Here is a 19,639-nt window from a genome sequence, read left to right as displayed (position 1 = left end):
GGCTTGGGGGACTACTGTCACTAATAGCTGAACTGGATGAAGTAAAGTCTGTTCCTGGGTGTTGAGGGAACTATAATGCAGTGGATTTTATGTGTGCATTTCTGTCTTCACAGTGATTTATTACTTTGGCCATAGCGAGAATTTATTGAAGGCATTTGTCAGCAATTGCAGAGCAGAAATTGTTTTTGCTTACATGAGGAGTTACCACCAATGTTTATTTCTGTGTATTCTGTGTATTCATGGACGCATGTCTATGTAGAACTGGACATTTCTATAGCACTTTTGGGGGTTCTGTTTGTTGAATTATTTCAACTGGAGAACTACATGTTAGGAGAGTTCCAAAAATTTCTCGTGATGGAATAATGGCTATCTATTTTGGTGTTCTATGAATTTAGGGTTTTGATCACATTTTCAGTTGACAGTTTTGCAAAGAGAACTATTCTACAAAACATAAATGTCACCATTAAAAATGAAAGCATAAGACTGAATGACATTAGCAGAGATAATGTGGTGTCTTTCTGTTAGTGTGGAATGCCACTTTGGGTAAGAAATAATTTCTGAGGTGTTGATATTTGATTCTGGTTGACGAAAAACAGGGGAAAGTGAAACCTGTCAGGAATGTCAGTCAACTGATCTGTGATGGCTAGGCACCCTGTATATACCCTGTATTATACATATATAATATATACCCAGTAATTGGAAGAAAGTAATCATCAGGATAGGTGCAAATTATAATCATGAAGGGAAGTCAGGGATCAGCCAAACATCCACCCTAAGGAGTTTGTGGTAATGGCTAAGAGATGAAACAAGGAAAGAAGAGTGGAAATATAATCAGAAAGCCAAATCCAATAAAAACAGATATAGAGACGGACAATTCATACTCATTAATGGCTGTTGGATTGGTTCTTAATGGATGTGGAAATGGGGAGTCAGTTTGAGAGCTTAATTGTCACAAGCTAGACAACAATTTCCCGTATCAATTCTAATCCCCCCTTGTATGTATTTGGCTTTTGGCAATACCTTGTGAGTGAGGATAATAAAATGCCTTATTATTTAAATTGGAAGGTAAATTGAAAATGTAAAGCAAATTCTCCCCAGATGATATTGACTTATATCCATATATTTATCAATCATCATCTTCATGATTCCTTAAACATATTGTTTAGTTGCAATATATGTGACAGGATTGTACAGAGGTGGGTTGTAGACAGTGAGTCATACAGAAGTTGACCACCTAAAATAAAAGTGAATTTATATATTTATTTTTTCCTCATAAACTTGCATTTGTTGCTACCTGAGAGTTCATAGTACTATCTTTAGGATCTTTAAAGCACTCGTTGAAATGATTCCTACTGAAAGAATGAAAATTGTGACTTCTACCTTTTGTTGTGTTAGTGAAATTAAAATGCTTAGAAGGATAAAAGAATCTTTCACTGGTATAGCACAGTGGTTAAGAGTATATACCCTGGATGTTGTCATACCTGACTTCTCTGCCACCAGCCAAAGTCCTCAGCCTTTGTAGAGTTATATATTCCAGCAGGGGGAAAACCTACACCATTAGCTTACACTCAACTCTGTTATTTTCCTGCAAACAAGAATTGTTACAGGTCTATGTCCTACCCCTTATTATCCCAGGAAAATATACTATGAAAACCCTGTTGATTACAGGACAAATAGGATAAGGAAGTTCCTTCCTTCCTTCCTTCCTTCCTTCCTTCCTTCCTTCCTTCCTTCCTATCCTCTATCTATCTATCTATCTATGTATCTAATCTCCTCTAAATGAACTTGTCATAGGCTGCAGAGGCTTAGATTTGAACATGCTGGCATTTTGAGGCAGACTGGAATAGAGAGGCATATGGATCTGCAGTATAGAAAAAAAAAGGAACAACAGGGTTGTGGCTATTAGGGCTGTTTACTACTATTCTGATTCCATTTCCTCTTTGGGCACAAAATGGAAGTCACTTCCTTATTACCTAAATTTGGTTGACTATTAACTGGCTTTGGCCAATGGAATGCAAATAGAGGTGGGATATACCATTACTGAGCAGAAGACTTTAAATGAGAGGATGGTTTTCTTCCCTCTGCCATGCTGATTGTGGAAGTTTATATCAAGATGGAGTGTTCATCAGTTTGAGTTCTCTTAGATAGGAAGAATCTCTCTGCTAACCTAGTACTGACATATAGCATTACAAGAAATAAACCTTCATTATTATTTTTTTTTTTAATTTTTTTTTTCAACGTTTATTTATTTTTGGGACAGAGAGAGACAGAGCATGAACGGGGGAGGGGCAGAGAGAGAGGGAGACACAGAATCGGAAACAGGCTCCAGGCTCTGAGCCATCAGCCCAGAGCCCGACGCGGGGCTCGAACTCACGGACCGCGAGATCGTGACCTGGCTGAAGTCGGGCGCTTAACCGACTGCGCCACCCAGGCGCCCCAAACCTTCATTATTTTAAGCCACTGAGATTTTGAGGTTATTTATTATTGTAGCATAACCTTGTATGTTTTGATGGATATATGTTGTTTCTAGGAAAGATAAATTCTTAAAGAGAGCGTAGCGATTAGAATTATGCCAGTGACATCCACCTGGATTAAATCAGAAACAGTCTGAATCTGAGCAGTTACCAGAGCAGATGCCATTTATGGAGAAAGAAGTAGAAGGCAGGGGTTAGGATGATTTGAAACTACATTCCAGTTTTAATGAGAAATGCAAAGGACTTGGTGGGTAGGACAAGCAGAAGACCATGACATACACAGTGGGTGTTAAGAGGAGGAGGTGGTTTCCTCTATGCTTATGTGGAACTTGGATTCTCTATAATGGACTCCAAATATCAAAGAAAAAGTGTAATAGCTTTGCAGCTAGTATCCTAATTGACTAAGGCAGAGGGCTTTCCTAAGCTTGTAATCGGTAGATCACCATTGTGGCCAGCTGGTTAGGGCTAGAGCATATAGGGCCTGAATCACAGAGAAGGCAATTTATAGTAGAGTCTACCTGACAATGTGACAATGTTTTTTCTAAAGAAATATTTTAATTAAGCTAATTTTAGCTCTCTATTTCCCATATCCAACAATAGTTGTTCAATTAACCTTCTGAGTTATATTTTCTAAAATTAGCACCACCTTCCTTATCTTTTTGTGAGGAGGCTGGAAGTGGTCATTCCTAATTTTCTGCAAACAGAGGACCCTGAAAATAACATTTTTATATGACTTTTACTACTGTTGGTTAAATATAAAATTGATTCTTTGGATTAAATTGTCTAAAATTTTGGGGTGCCCAAGTGGCTTAGTCGGTTAAGCGTCTGACTTCAGCTTAGGTCATGATCTCACCATTCCTGAGTTCAAGCCTCACATCGGGCTCTGTGCGACAGCTCAGAGCCTGGAGTCTGATTAGGATTCTGTCTGTCTGTCTGTCTGTCTCTCTGTCTCTCTCTCTCTCTCTCTCTCTGTCCCTTCCCAGCTCGTGCTCTCTCTCTCTCAAAAATAAATAAACATTAAATAATTTTTTTAAATAAAAAAATGTCGGGCACCTTTTGGAATGAGCACTGGGTGTTGTATGGAAACCAATGTGACAATAAATTTCATATGTTGAAAAAAAGATACATTTTGTGAAAAATAAATAAATAAATGTCTAAAATTTCTAGTTCACTATGATTCACTGTATAGTGTTTCCTGAGTAGATCTAAACATTTAAAAAAATCTTACCATGTGAAAAACTATGATGGAATTTTGCAGCTGTTTTCACACTAAACATACTGAACCAAATATATCCCAATTAGAATAATTGTATATGAATGTATCCTTCTTAAACAGTATTTATATTTTTTTAGCATTTCACTAAAGTCTTTAGATCTCTATCTTTTCTGGTTGTACATTCAATTGAACATATTAAGACACAGCAGATTTCAAAAAATTATGAAAAATCTGTATGTTTGAAATAGAAATGTTAAAATTGCTATGGTTTTAATTTTCTTGATTCATGAGATGATAATGTGGCAGGGAAAATATCAAAAATGAGATTTGGGTGGTACATTTTACTTTGAACAATGGATTTTTCTTGACTGTGGGATGTGGAAAGAGAGTATATGGTGTAGACTAGTCATCCTTTTCTCTTAATGTACATTCTCTCCTTTTTATTTGTAAAATTCAACATTGGGCAAGGATTTTAGGTGGATTTTTGTCATTTACCTATAGATAGTAATGCCAGTGGTGTTTGTTCCTTTGTTTGTTTGTTCGTTTGTTTTGGCATCCTCTCTGCTTTCCAAGTGGGGATAGAAGAGTGTTTTGAGGGGCGCCTGGGTGGCGCAGTCGGTTGGGCGTCCGACTTCAGCCAGGTCACGATCTCGCGGTCCGTGAGTTCGAGCCCTGCGTCGGGCTCTGGGCTGATGGCTCAGAGCCTGGAGCCTGTTTCTGATTCTGTGTCTCCCTCTCTCTGCCCCTCCCCCGTTCATGCTCTGTCTCTCTCTCTGTCCCAAAAATAAATAAACGTTGAAAAAAAAAGAAGAGTGTTTTGAAGAATTTTGGAAAAGGAATGAATTCTCATGTGACCACCGTGATTGCAATCTAGCTGCCCATGCCCTCTTTGTGTCAGGCATGTAAATATTGGCTCTCATACTAGTTGTACCTTCCATACTGTATGATATGGGTGAGAAATTCTATCTTAAGTTTTGTACCCTTTCCCTCTGGACACCCCCAACCCCTGCCATTATTCCTGGACTACCCAGATAATTTAGTTTGGAGATTCCTCAGATATCTGCTACTAAGAAATATCTAAGGAAGAGGAGCTGAGTCAACCCTACTGGTATAGGATATTTATTTCTTTAGAGATATCATGCTGTTCAGTATATGTTATATGGTTCATGGGCTTGTTCACTGGGTCATATGCTTTGAATTTTTTTTTTTACGTTATTATTTTTTTTCCATTCTTGTTATTATTTGTTCCCTTGTATCTTGAGTTTGTTTTACCATTCTATTTATTACTTCTTGAGATCAACATTTGGCTTATTAATTATTAATTTTATGCCTTTCTGCATTTCTAATATGTGTATTTAAATACATACATTTTCTCTAAATACTGATTTAGTTGGATCTCACATAAGATGCAATTTTCATTATTTTCAGATACATGTTTTTAAATTTCTAATATAAAATATTCTTCATTTTATGGATTATTCAAATTATCATATGCAATAAAAATATAATGTAGGCCACAGTATCAACCATATTTGTGGTTTAAAATCTTAACCTTTGAGTCACCAGATTTCTTGGTCCTCTGGTTTACTCAATATATTGTTATGATGCTGCTACCCAGATTCTTGGAAATAGCTTTTGCCTGTTTTTTATTGGCTCCATGTTCTTCTCATGATTTCCTTGATTACTCCAGTACTCTGCTGTTAACCTTTCTGGCTTCAGAATGCTTGGTCTTGCTACTGCCTAATCCTTACCTCTACTGTGCTGCCAGAACTATTACCCTTGGAAACTCAGCGATTCACAAACATTTGGTGAAGAATGTTTAGATCCTTTTCCTATTTCAGAACAGGAAATATTTCTTAAGAATAACACATAAATTTAATCATGTCACCAAACTTATTAGTTTATTTCTTCTCACACTAATGTTAATTAGTATTGTTTTTGGCCCCTCATAAAGCTTCCTGAGAGCTTCATGCAGTTCAATCTTATAAACTTGGCATTTCACCAGCAAGATATATGTCTGATGAGTAAAAAGGGTTAGTCTTCAAAAATACATGAGACATACACACTCAGCTTAGGCCGCATTCAATACTTTATAATAAATATTGGGAAATAATATACTACATTAAGTCAAGCCTACTGGATCTCTTGTTTCCAACTAGGATATTTTCATACTAGTTGGTGCTAATGTGACCACAGGGAGTGGTTACTCTGTAGAAACCTTATTCATAACCATTTATGACATATTTTGAAAAAATGAATGTCATTTGGGGCAGAGAGGTAACTACGTGGGAAGTTGGATTGGCATGAGCTAGATACTAGTTTGTCCCAGGGAATTTTTTTTTAAAAATGACCTCAAGGAAAGAGATGGTTAAAATTTGAAAAAAAAAAAAATGTTTGGTGCAACATCTAGTAACTATTATGTTTGAAAACTTTTTTATATACCATAAGCTTTCTCACAGCTTACAGAATAAGAATAGTCAGTATCTTAGCCGGCTGTCACTGTAGAATTTCTTACATATCCATAGAAGATGTAAATCCTTTACCATACTTATGTTAAAACCTACAATGTTAAATCAGGCAACAGGTCTTTTCCCAGCATTTACTGCTGTTTTGACTGCAAAAACTACCTAGGAAGAAAAAAATTTAGTATCAGAATGAGAATGAATTATAGTAAAAAAAATGTGAGCAGAGAGGGAGAGAGAGGCAGATTTCTTTTGCACTGGGAAAAAAAAAAGTATAAAGTGGTTAGAATCCGGGGAGTTGAGAGTATCCCTTTAAACTGTGGTACTGCAATTGATCTCTGTATGTTTTCTGGTATCCGTCTCTTTGAAAGGAGAATGAGAGCCAAGATCATTGGCTGTACTCTAAAGCTGTCACATCTCAGTACTGAAAAGGTACAGTACAAGTGAATTGCAACAGTCTGTAGCTTTCTTTTCCATATCGTCAAGAGCTTTGAGACTGATGAACCAAATGAATGCTTTATTTAGGGCTGAGATACAGATCCCTCCAATCTGACAGCGTTTCAGCCTCCGGAGTGAGAAAGCAGCAGCAGCAGAAGAAGCAGAAGCAACAGCAGTAGCAACAGCAACAGCAGCAGCCCCTGCTCAAGTCCAGTAGAGGAGACTTGATCACCAATTCATCCTGGAAGTCCACCTGGGATCGTGCGCTGTCCAGGGTCCTGAAAAATGAACCAAACGGCCAGCGTGTCCCATCACATCAAGTGTCAACCCTCGAAAACTGTCAAGGTAGGAACCCAGGTTCCCTCTGTTTCTGCATATGTATCTTCATTCATCTACTGAACACATGAATGTTGGTATGGCAGGGCACTGACAGTGAAGACAGCTAGTTGCTCTGAGTTTAAATGAAAGATTGGATCTAAGTAAAGAGTTTAGTTCTGTTTGTATGTGTGTATAGACTGGAGAGAGTAGTTTTCACTTAACAATTCATTTACCTTGATGACTTTTGCTTTTTTGATTGAGACTCTATCAGTGGTATATTTTAGGAAGAAAGTTTAGTGAGCTTTGAGCTTCCAGAGGAGTTTTTATTCCATGTCCGTTTTCTTGATGAAACTGGTGAAGAATTTGCAAACTGCTGAAAACAGATAATATTAAATTGAATACAAATTTTATAATAGCATTTCATTGTCATATGGATTTGGGACTTCTTATCCTTTTCATAGAAAAACATATTCATCATTGTGAGTGTTGAACTGTTGGTTATACTAAAGTCACTATAGTGATGGAGTATGAAAGTCTATAGAGGGAGTATACAAACATATGCTATTATCTAAGCCATCATGTAAGAGAGGTGATTGGGGATGCCTTTTAATACAAGTGCTTGTTTTAAATTTGAGGCTTATTTGACATGGCTAAAAGAAAAGGACCAAACTTGGAATTTGACTGTTCTGTTTTAGTTTTAAGTAATGTTTATGCTATCCTCTTTGCTGTTATTTTGGTGTTCTTACTTAAAAGGAGACTTCTTAAAAACAGATTTCAAATGAAGGATTTATTTTGTCTTGCAATTTATCTGTGTGGATATTTTGCATCCTGGGAGAAAGTGATGGGCTCCTTTGGAACTCTTTCATGGAAAAAAAACTGATAACCTGATAGATCATTTTTAGTAACTATAATCTCTAATTCACAAACAGTTGTATGTCTTTTATTGAGATTCCAAAATTCGACATGACTGGATTTTTGTGCTTATGTTACTTTTGGTTTATATCTCAGGTCTTTGAAAATACTGCACAGACTGTCATTAGACAATATAATTTTCAGCAGTAAGTTTTTTTCTTGTGAACTTACCCACCCTTTGTCAGTCTTTGAGTTATAAATATAACATACACTGAAATACATTTATATGCAATTATTTTTAAAAGCAATGAAGTCTCCAGGATGTATCAAATGATATATAGTTAGACTCTCAGCATATATGAACATATAAAGTTAACTGTAACCATAAAGAACTAAAATTCAGATAATTTTCACCATCTCTAATGGCAAAAGCAGTGCCTTTCTCAGCACTGAATTTTTTGTATGGTGTCCAAGTTTAGAAACAAAATACTATGCTTTAGTATATAAGTTTTCCTCTGCATGTCACATTCCCATATATGTCATTTATGTAAGCATACCATCACTGAACAATGACTAAACAGTACATACATGACACTCCACATTGTGATATATAAACTCTGGTGGGAAATATGTGTTGTAGCCTAAAGTGGGATAGAATTATGAACTGGCTATCTACCTTTGAGTATGTTTGGAAACCCATAAAATGACCAGCAGCTTTCTGTTTAAGTGTTTGAGGTCACAAGAATCAAGTGTTTTATTTGCCCTTTTATTTATTGGATAAGGACAAATGAATGCTACTTTCTGGACTTAAAATTACTTTCCTTATTGGTCCTCTGGCATTAACTGCCCTCAGACAAACTGTGAAGGCAGAAAAAAAAAAAACGTTTCTAGTCTAAGGGTTTTGCATCATCTTGCTGATCTTGCAGATGCTTTTTTTTTTTTTTCATTCTAACTGCAGCCATTGAATTGAAATGAAAGGCATCATAAAAATTGGACAACCCACCACTTAGCAATGTATTACATTAATGGCTTAATGAAGAAATCTTGAATCAAAGCACTGGATGATTTGGTTAATTATACAAGTTAAGTTATTTTGTGTTGTCCCCACCCCCCATATTGCTCTGGGGAGCAAAAGATGCTTGTGATGTTCATAAAGTATATAAAGTTGCAAGCATTGAACTATTAAGGGAGTAATTACTTGAGTATTTTCCAATTTGCAACAGTAAAAGGGGATGAGTGGAAAAGCTCTCTTACTTCAAATTATGTGCTCAATTATGAAACATTTATGGCTTTTGGAATTTATACTAAAAATGGCTATCTATATTTAGGTAATGCATTAGCCTATGAACACAATGCGGCAACAACCTAAGGAAAAACCCTGAGATGAGAGGTTTTTGAAAAGCTATTAGATACTGGAGCTCAAAAGACATTTTGGATTTTTGGAATATATCTTCTTTTTTTTCAAGCATGATTTTTTTTTTTTAGAGTTGATTTTCCCCTCACTCTTAAAGTTACTATCTGAAAACTTTAAGAAAAACTCCCTTATGGAATCTGATTGGCCTGCAGGTAATGATAAGTGACCCACTTTGGGGCTCCAGAAATATCCAGATACTTAATAACTTGTAAATTGCTCCATTTTGGAAATTCTAAAACCTCTAGGGACTCCCCCCACCCCCTCACAGTTCAGAGTAATAATCCTCTAGGGAATTGTTCCCCCTTTTGTCAATGTAGTAAACGCTGACTGTTCCTTCTCTTGACAGTTTAACTACTGCTAAAAAAGAATGCAATGGGAATGAACAAAAATGAATTGCTTTGGCTAAAAATAGCTTTAAGGGCCAAAATGTGTGGGAGGAGAAAGAACAGGTGTGTTTATATGTCGTTTCACCAGCTGAAGTTTAAAAAGTGATGATATCTGCAGTGAGTCAAATTTAGCGGCTGCTGCCAGTGAAAGCTGTTTGTGGTCAGAGTGGTGGCAGAGCTGAAGAAGGAGGCGTTGGGAGGAGTCATGATGGAATAAAATGGTCAACATTATTTAGGTTGCTTGACATTTGTTTTTGTCATTCTGGCCATTCTCCAGCTCTACCAGTCCCTGACACATTTGTCCTGATGTACTTGAGCAGGTATGTTCCTGTAGTCAAAACTGATAAGAGAACAGAGCAGAGGAAGTCAAATTAAGGTGTCAGATCTCTTTGGACAAAATGTTGAATGCAATGCACTCATAAAACCCTCTCTCATTTTAGAGCTTGAAAAGCAATAAAGCTTTTCCTGAAATGATTACAAATCTTACCGTCAAGGTAGCAGCACTCTAAAAAAAGAATCTCTGAGATCTGTAATGGAAAGTTTTAGGGACAATCTGGGAATGCTAAATACAGATCTAATCTTGGCTTATTATAAACTTCATTTCTGAAAAATTGTCCCCACTTTAGGCAACAAACTTGGTTTTTTCTTCCCTGTCTTAGCTTCTCTTGGTTAAACTGAAAGCAAATTAAATCTTCCAGTCAAATCTCTGAACTTCGTTTACTTTTTCTTTCAGCAGAATTTCAAATTTAGAACTTTGCCTTAAAAAAAGTGAGAGGTTTTTTTTCATATTTTAATAGAAATCATTCACCCATGTATTTCTAAGGGTAGTAGAAGAATGGTCCATCTTTTCTCTGAAGTCAGAAGTTGTGTGTGAATCCTCAGTGTGGGTGATTCCTCGATCAGGAATCATACCTATTTTATTTTATTATCGAACTCCAAAATATAGTGCACAATATCTCTTTACTTTTCTCATCTAGTGACTCTTTCATATCAATGTCTTTTCTTTTTTTAAGGCAGACATGGCTTATTCTATCACTACCTTCATACTCAGGTTCCCAGTTTCTCAGATCTGTGTAAATGGATCCCAAAGCTTCTTTTTTAACATTTATTATTTATTTATGTATGTAAGTATGTATGTACGTACGTACAAATTCCTGGACAAATAGCTACACATTTTTACAAAGTGTATTTAAAGGTGTATTTAGGATTTTCATTTTCTTCAGAGTAGAACATTTATGAGGAGACAAATACTTTTCATGACAATTTGATTGTCTTTGTATTGTAATATTGAAGTGTTAGGCAAATACAGACATTTTCTCTTTACCACCTCTAATCCACAGCTCCACCCAAAACTGTTGTGTGTGAAACAGGAGATAAAATTAGGTAGTAAAAGAGGATGAAAATCTTCTCATATGTACATTTTTTATTAAATCTGTGTGCCTGAGGGCATGGTCATTAGAAAATAATTTGTGTCTTTAGCCATTGGTATTTTGGAGTGTGACATTGTGATAAGTTGGCATGGTGAGAATAATTTGGAAATGTACCAATTGACACCACTTTTTACTGATGGTAATTCCACACTCCAAGTTTAAAGGATGGATACCACATCCATATTTCACATGGCACTTCAGCTGGTGTTGCATTTTGTGTTAAAGAGTATTTCATGATTGCATCCACAAAAATTTGGAAATATAAAGAGTATATAAGAGAAAATTCCACCTCTTTATGTCATTGCAATATGCAAAATATACCTCTCAAATATCACTATTACATGAAATTCTAGAAGAGTATAATATGCTTCTACAGTGTATTTTGACTTAGGGATTCTTCTTGGTCTTTATCCTAAGGACTTTAGTCATAAGGAAAAAAAAAACAAAAAGAAACTTTATTACATTATGATCTCAACACAGACTCAGAAGCACTAAAGAAAGAGTTATCATCGGTATTCAGTGAACCCTATGGTTCCATTTGGCAAGGGACAGATTTTTCTTCAGCATTAGGAGAATGGGCCATTCTCTTAAGTGGTGATATTTGAAGCCAAAAAAGTAGACTTACAAAAATTAGAATGAAAGACCTTGTGTGTGAGAAAAATTTTTTCTCCCTCTTCGAAATGGTCTACATCTTTTTAATTATTCGGAAACAACTTCCTCATACGCTTAAGGCAAAAATCACAGCCTGTGATGACCATGAATAGGACCACAAGTTAGAAATTCTGCTAATGACCAATTTATAGTCATTTATAGTTTGCATTTATGCTAAGTATTTAAATTTAAATACTTATTCTATAGTCATTAGAATAATGACTGTAGATCCTACTCTTTAAAGGAAGGATTAAATGTTTTTATATTTTTAGTAAAGAGTGACAGTGTTATAAAGATGGGCTAGTTTTCTATTTTATTCATTTTTTCTTAATAAAATATAAAGTTTCTTTCTTTCTTTTTTTTTTTTTTTCAACGTTTATTTATTTTTGGGACAGAGAGAGACAGAGCATGAACGGGGGAGGGGCAGAGAGAGAGGGAGACACAGAATCAGAAACAGGCTCCAGGCTCTGAGCCATCAGCCCAGAGCCTGACGCGGGGCTCGAACTCACAGACCGCGAGATCGTGACCTGGCTGAAGTCGGACGCTTAACCGACTGCGCCACCCAGGCGCCCCTAAAGTTTCTTTCTTATTCAACATTTAAAGTGTTTGAATTGGCAACTTTTACTTTGAAGAAGTATTATAATATAACATATTTTTAGTTAAATTTGAACTTGAATATTGAGAAAATATTTAGTAGTATTTCATTTGCTTCTTGGAAAAATAGGTGTTAATAATTTCCTAGAAACTCATGTTTTGCTCAGGTAGTAAAGACATTTTTAGTGACAAATTTGTGATGACAAATCACTACTTTTCACTGAAAATACATAGTTCAACAAATGTAGCATGGAATAAATGAGCTAAGGTAGCGCTTCTCAAAATGTGGTCCCTGGGCCAACAACATCAGCATCCCCTATGAACTTACTAGAAATGCAAATTCCTGGGCCCTTCCCAGACCTAATCTACTAGAAATTCTGGGGATAGGAACCAGCAATCTGTTTTTGACAAGCCTTCTGGGTGATTTAATGCACATTAAAGTTTCAGAAATCCTGTGCTAAAGAACTACAAAATAAGACAAATTTGTTCTATAGTCCCCCTGTAAGAATTGTCTGTGTTTGAGTATCACAGGTGGAGTCTGAACAACTTCAGAATGATACTTAGGATTATGTAATAATGTGAATTGTATGAGAGCTGAGATCTCTTCAGGTCTATATCTCTTTTATCCCTTACAGGGCTTTCTTGATACAAAGCACTTCACACAATAGACTTTGAATATATATTTGTTGATTATTAAGTGACTGTTAAGGTCTATCATCTCTAAAATGAGCTAAATAAAATTTTAAGACCTTGTTTAATTGGTAACCTAGTGGGAAACCTTGTTCTGTCTTTTAAATTCACAGTACATTTCTTTAAAAAAAAAACTGTATTGAGATTTTGTTTGGCTTTCAATGGTTCTGTTATCTGATTTGGTTTGAGGGCATTTGGTAATAAACACCTTTTGGTAACTATGGAGATAGTCACACTAAGCAGAAAGTATGTTAGGCAGTTTTCTCCCTTCTTGCCAGCTTCATCTGAAACTTGGCAAAAGAGTCTTAGACAGGAATATCACCATAACCTTTCTCCTTTCATTTACGAGTGTTCTTTAGCTATTGGATATGTGCCAGGTTGGTAGGATAGTACTGGAAGCAGTATACCACAACTGAAACAAACAGGTTTATCAGTTGTAAACCTGACCTCCTCTGGACAGACCCAGCATGGTATTACATTAGCAGAACCAATTTAACTTAGGTGATAAGCCTTGAAATAAAAGAAGTTTACATTCTGAACAACTTTATCTCTTGGAAATTTTTATAGGACTCAGGTTTTCGTTTGTTTTTTACAGTTAGGATTGGGAAGAAAGATCCATTGCATGCAGTCTTACCTGATATGTACAAATGGAGTGTAGGGCAGATTGGATAGGTTTTCCTTTAGAGGGTCATCCTTAATTTGAATTCTCATTCTCTCTGTATCACAATGGATCATGTAGCCTTGGGGGAAGGCTATTAACCCTGTTCAGGCTTTTCTTCTCACTAGCAGAAGGGCAATAAACTTAAATTATCTACCCAAACAAAAATGCTATGTAAGTGCTTTGTATTATAATTTGTTCTAGTAGCAATTTTTAAGGGATATGACATTTTCATAGAGTACTGTATAGTAAGAATCAATTTTTATGACATAAAAGCTAAGAATTTTATTTGCAATTATTATTAACTATAATGATGATAAAAACTCATTTTGAAGTCACCAGGGAGCTGAAAGTATCTTCTAATATTGTAGTAACATCTGCAAGATCTCATCATGGATCCGTACCAGGAAGGTAGGGAAAGAAGAATATTGAGTTTAAATGCTATCTAAAGGACTGATTAATTCAATAAAAAGTGCAGCTACTCATCCTGATGCTTAACTACAAAAATGGAAGATACCTAGCTGCATGGATTGTACATGTGATTGAGTTGAGGAAAAATATATCATGCTGTGTATATAGCCTTCCTACTATCTCTACACCCATTGTTTCCTTTGCTTGTTCTACGCTTCCACCAAATGGTCCTTTTAATAAACCCTATTTTTACTTCAAATCTCAAACAGAATGTTCCCAGTTCTCTAATTCTCTTAGGCAGTAGTCATGGTCTCAACTAATCACCTATGTTCTCACATAATCTTCTCAACTGCTTCATAACAGTTAGTCTTCTTAGGTATAATTATTTGTTTCCATGTAAGTCTTTCTACTACTACTCTTCCCTCTACTGCTCTTCAAGGGTCTTTGTCTTTACTTTTGGCAACTTTAGTGCCTAGTGCTATATCCAGTGTATAACAGGTCCTCAATTAAGATTCTTCGAATGAAGGAACAAAGAGAGCTATGAACTCATTTGTCTTCCTAAGAAATGCAGTCTGACTTTTGAGTTCAGAAACATATTAGTCTTCCTTAACCTAAGCTGAACTGAACATTTTACTTTAAAGTATGTAGGCAACATTTGGAGAGATGACAAAGGGGCCTCAAGGATTGTCACAATAGATATGCTAATTCTCTTGAGAAAGAGTGGTTTCTGTAAGTCAAAAATAGGTTTCACATTACAAGTATCTTTTACATTAGGGTTGAGGAAAGTCTGTCCAAATAGAGACAATCTTTGCCCCTCTGTTTTGGAACCTGAGTTAGCATAGCAGATAAAAGTTGCTGTTGATTTTAATGGATGGGGCCTTGTAGGGGAACTATTAGCTTTGGCCCTGTAGTGAGACTCTTTCTCATCAGAAACCTTAATTTTCAAGATGAATCACTGCTGCTGGGTTTAAAAACACCACTTCTCACAACTCTGGTTTCTAGGATTTTCCCCTAAGAAAAATGGACTCCACTCTATTTTAATGGAAAATAAACAGCATAAAAGTACTTATTGTATTTAGCGTATGGGCCCTTTACTTGAATAATTTTTTTCAGACAATAAAGGAATTAGGGTGGGGAAACTATGCCAGGCAGGTATTCTTGACCAAGGAAGGGCAGCTGTAGTAAAATTGTATAAAGGTATAATGGATAGAAGCTTGGACTTACTTTTTCATTATTTTAGTCATTTCACATTTACTGGAAAAATACTCAAATAGAACAGTACTGCTTGTTTTTAAGGAGCACAGCCCAGGATGCAAACTAATACTATTATAATATAAAATGATAAGTGCTAGGAGGGGTAAATATAAGGTTTGAGTGGCATTTACAAAGCCCAAACCAGATACTATATAGGAGTTAAATTAATTCTTTTTTAATTAAGAAGAGGGGAAGAAAATGTTTCAGACACAGACAAACCTGTGTAAAACATGAATAAACAAGGCACTGTAACTGTCCTGAAAGCATTTATTAGTTGAGTGTGACTATGTTATATAATATAAGTGATCAGGATCAGTGAAGAATGAGGTTTCAAATACATGAAGGGGCCTGGACTTTGTGTTATCTCTGAGAATTTGACTCTACTCTGAAGGAAAAGCTTAAAACCAAATATTTCAAAGACAAGATCTAAATTTGGGACCCAGTTTTCTGACCTTGGAAAGCACTCCTAAGGTTTGTGTCTTTAGGTAGAAAGTGAAAATGGTCACACATTCCTGGTCTATCTTCAGGATGATCCAGGTACTAAGATATTATTAGCCAGACAGGTGTTCCTAAAGGTATATCTTAATAAGAACAAAAGGTTTTTTAACACCTTGATTTTATACCACCCACTTTCATGAATGCTAATAATAGCTGGTCTTTAAAGGCTTTAATTTAGTGGTACCTTTTTAGCCCAAAAGAATTTTTTCTGACTAATGACAATCATTGGACTGTACCAAAATATTTCTCTTTAGTATTTGGAGATAACATACAGATAACCATTTTCCTGGCATATTGGTAAGTAATGATCTTTTGAGCAGTACCAATGCCTCATTACTGACCTCTGTTAGTGGCATTGGATTTAAGCATAAAATATGCCTGGGAATTTCAGATGCAGAGGTGAGAAAGCTCTTTCCTTCTTAGTCTCCTGATTACATAAGCCATATGTTGTCTGATACAGATACCTTGGGTTTCTTGAAGGATTAGTTCCAATGGTCTCCCTCAATAGTTCAGAGCATTTTTCAGAGGAGACAGAAAATACTAAAGTACACTTGATGTGCAACAGTTCTACAACCATAAAATTTTAAGTGTTTCTTAGAGATACCAGATGAGAAAGCTGAGGATTAAAAAGGGAAAGGGGGGGGTGGAGCCTGGGTGGCTTAGTAGTTTAAGTGTCCAACTCTTGATTTCAGCTCAGATCTTGATCTCAAGGTTGTGACTTCAAGTCCTGCATTGGGATCCACACCAGCGTGAAGCCTTGTTAAACAAAGGAGGGGGAGGAAAGTAGGGGTGCCTGGCAGGCACAGTCAGAAGAGCATTTGACTCTTGATCTCAGGGTTATGGGTTTGTGATCCACTTTGGGTGTAAAGATTACTAAAAAAAAACCCTTTTATTTATTTTGTTAATGTTTGTTTACTTTTGAGAGAGAGAGAGAACGCAAGGTGGGTTGGGGCAGAGAGAAGGGACTGGAGGATCCAAAGCAGGCCTGGACTGACAGCAGTGAGCCCAATGTGTGGCCAGAACTCACGAACTGAGAGATCATGATCTGAGCCAAAGTTGGATGCTCAGCTGACTGAGCCACCCAGGAGCCCCAAAATAAATAAACACTAAAAAGGGAAGGTAGGTGAGGTGCATCCTTTTAAACAAGAACTACCCTTCCCCCTACCACACAAACATCACAAAATAACAGAAAACTCTAAATGAAATGGTTAAAGGAATCAGAAAAAAAAAATAAGTTCACAAAATGAAAAGACCATTTGAGGAGTCTGTTAATTCAGTGCCAAAATAACATGACCTAGGACGCAGGTAATTCGCACCATTCTGCATTGTCTTTCTCAGACTAGCTTCTGTCATGGTCAGTACGTGGCTGTTCCAGTTAGATAATTGGATTGCAGACATGGCAACTGAAAATATTGTGTGGGCAAAGAGAAATTTCTTTCTTGAGTTTTTTTTTTTAAAAGAAAGAATTCCACACAGATTTCTTCTCAACTCTTGTTGCCTAGAATTAAATCTTACACCATTTTTTTTATTCAGTGTACTTGAAGACACACATGCACATGGTTTAGTACAGGAATGAGGAGGGGGTTATCCAAATAAAAATGGGTTCCTTTAGAAACAATGAAGAAGGTTGGATGGTTTGGACAGAAAAGCCAAAACTATGTACCACAGTGATGAGCAAGAAAGATTTTAGAATTTGATGGATATGTAATACATACCATACTGTGAAAGACAGGTGATGCAATGATATAAGCACTGTCTTGACATGATGTAATAAACTCAAATATCATATTGTCTCTGATTGCTTCATAGCAGAGACCTCCTCTGTGACTTTAGAACAAAAGGATGAGAAGAGAGAATCACAATATTATCTTATTTGGGTAGCCTTTTCTCCTTTGACACTAGATGATTCCATGTTCAATCAATTTGCTTTGTATTGTCAAATGTTTGTTTGTTTGTTTGTTTGTTTTATATGTCTTTGGGATCTTTTCTCTTTGCAGGTGATGAGTTTGGGATGATGAGGGGAAATTATTATATTCTTCATCCAATAAATAAGGTTGCTCAGGGCCTATCATAGTGACTTCTTCTCTGGTTTCTCTAGGGACTTGGTATTCTGAAGTCCTCAGGAGTATTTATTTAAACACTAAATGCCTCCAAGGTTAACAGGTAACATATATATTATGGTTAGATGCAAATTGGAAGTATGGTAACTGGAGAGGACATGCCTTACCTAAAGGCATATCAGAACAAGGCTCACTCCCCTTTCCAAAGAAATATCTTGGAGGGGTGTTTTTGAGGAAATGATAGATTATATGGGATCACCAAAAATATTTTCAGGGAGGGTTGGGACATCTGGTTTGTAACTTCCAGCTGAGTGGTGTTATAAATACCATGGGTTTGTTTATTTATTATTATTATTATTATTATTATTATTATTATTTATTATTATTAATATTTTATCTGAGAGAGAGAGAGAGAGAGAGAGAGAAAGTGTAGAAAGGGACAGAGGGAGAGAGAGTCTTAAGCAGGCTCCATGCTGAGGTTCCAACCCATGACCTTGGGATGATGACCTGAGCCGAAATCAAGAGTCAATTGACTCTGTCATTCAGGTGCCCCCCAATCCCATGGATTTAATTACCAAATGCTGAACACCAGCAGACTGTGTGTCTCCCACCCAGACCTCTCCCTTCTCCTCTATTCTTGGATGCTGCTCTGTACTCAGGATTCTCACTTAGATGTCTAATAGAAACCATAAACTTTTTTTGTTTCCTATTTTCATGTTTCCATCACTAATAAACCATAAACCATCAAGACTTTTGATTGCTACTGCCTACCCCTTTCTCACATCATGTCAGAGCATCTTTTCAGAGACTCAGACTAGAAGTTGGTTTCTGCTAAGATTCACCTTTCTTCTCTTCATCACCTAGTCCATCAGAGAGTTCTGCCTATTCTACCTCCTAAATGTATCTTTAGTCTTGCCACTCTGTCCACCTCCACCACCATCACCAAACTCCTTGCACATTCACCTGAATTATGGCAGTGACTTCAGTGGGCTCCTGGCTTCCAGAATACTTTATCACAATTAATTCCCTACTTAATAACCAAGTGGGTATTTAAATTTTTCCTCCAATCACCTTGTACACCTGGTTTAAACTTTAGCATTTCTTTTAGAAAACAACCCCAGAGCCTTCACTTTATCCTGACCCCCTGCATTATCTGGCACCTGTTCTTCCTTCTGACCATATTGTTTCCCATTGTCTGTCCTCCTGCTTCACCTCATGACCATTCTCCAACCAGGCTGGTCCCTTTCTGACTCTGAAACAAGCCAAATTCTTTGCCAGATGAGAGTCTCTGTGCTTGATATTCCCATTGCCTGGGTACTCTTTTTTTTCTGTCATGTCTCATAGCACCTTTTTAGTTTCAACCTAGGCCTTTGTGATCAACTTGGCTCAACTAGGTGTGGTCACCTGTATGTCAGTGCTGCAGAGGCTGATAGCCAGCCATGGTAATTACCTTGCTTTATGGGGATAGCGCTCCTCTCGAAGTTTCAAGATCTTAAATACATGAGGCTCTCTTCCCTCCCTAGAGGCTTTAATCTTTGTTATATTTCCTATCAGAACCCTGACTGTTCAGGGTTTTATTTTATAAAAGCATTCTGTATTCTAGTTTCTAATTCTTTTCTTGATAATATGTTATTTCAACAAACACTTACTGAATATTCAATAAATGCTAGGTTGCGTGGATGAGGATACCAAAAGGCATAAGACACACAGAGCCATTCTTTAAGAAGCATACAGTCTGGCTTCTTTTCTTTTCTCCCTTTGCCTGGAATGAAGGAGGAAGACATGGAAAACTAAGTCATTGGTGAAAATAGAGTGTAAATATGCTCTGAGAGA

General features: G+C 36.5%; 1 protein-coding gene and 1 long non-coding RNA gene across 2 annotated transcripts in view; one reads left to right on the top strand and one right to left on the bottom strand.

Moving 5' to 3' along the window:
• Positions 1–6,652: 6,652 nt before the first annotated feature.
• Positions 6,653–19,229, bottom strand: LOC123598830. Its single transcript, XR_006712812.1, has 4 exons — positions 18,770–19,229; positions 13,560–13,707; positions 7,142–7,281; positions 6,653–6,868 (listed from the first exon to the last, which is right to left on the bottom strand). It is a non-coding gene; the product is annotated as an uncharacterized LOC123598830 (long non-coding RNA).
• The window catches only part of DPP10 (dipeptidyl peptidase like 10), a 1,361,034-nt gene continuing 1,348,236 nt past the window's right edge, over positions 6,842–19,639 (top strand). Inside the window, exon 1 of the mRNA XM_045479564.1 lies at positions 6,842–6,935. Within this exon, the coding sequence (XP_045335520.1) occupies positions 6,876–6,935 (60 nt within the window). The 5' untranslated portion in view covers positions 6,842–6,875. The remainder of the gene's footprint in view (positions 6,936–19,639) is intronic.

This window comes from Leopardus geoffroyi, chromosome C1 (assembly GCF_018350155.1).
Source record: "Leopardus geoffroyi isolate Oge1 chromosome C1, O.geoffroyi_Oge1_pat1.0, whole genome shotgun sequence".
NCBI classification, from domain to species: Eukaryota; Metazoa; Chordata; class Mammalia; order Carnivora; family Felidae; genus Leopardus; species Leopardus geoffroyi.
The sequence above is the reverse complement of the archived record's forward strand: the minus strand, read 5'-3'. Positions and strand labels throughout refer to the sequence as shown.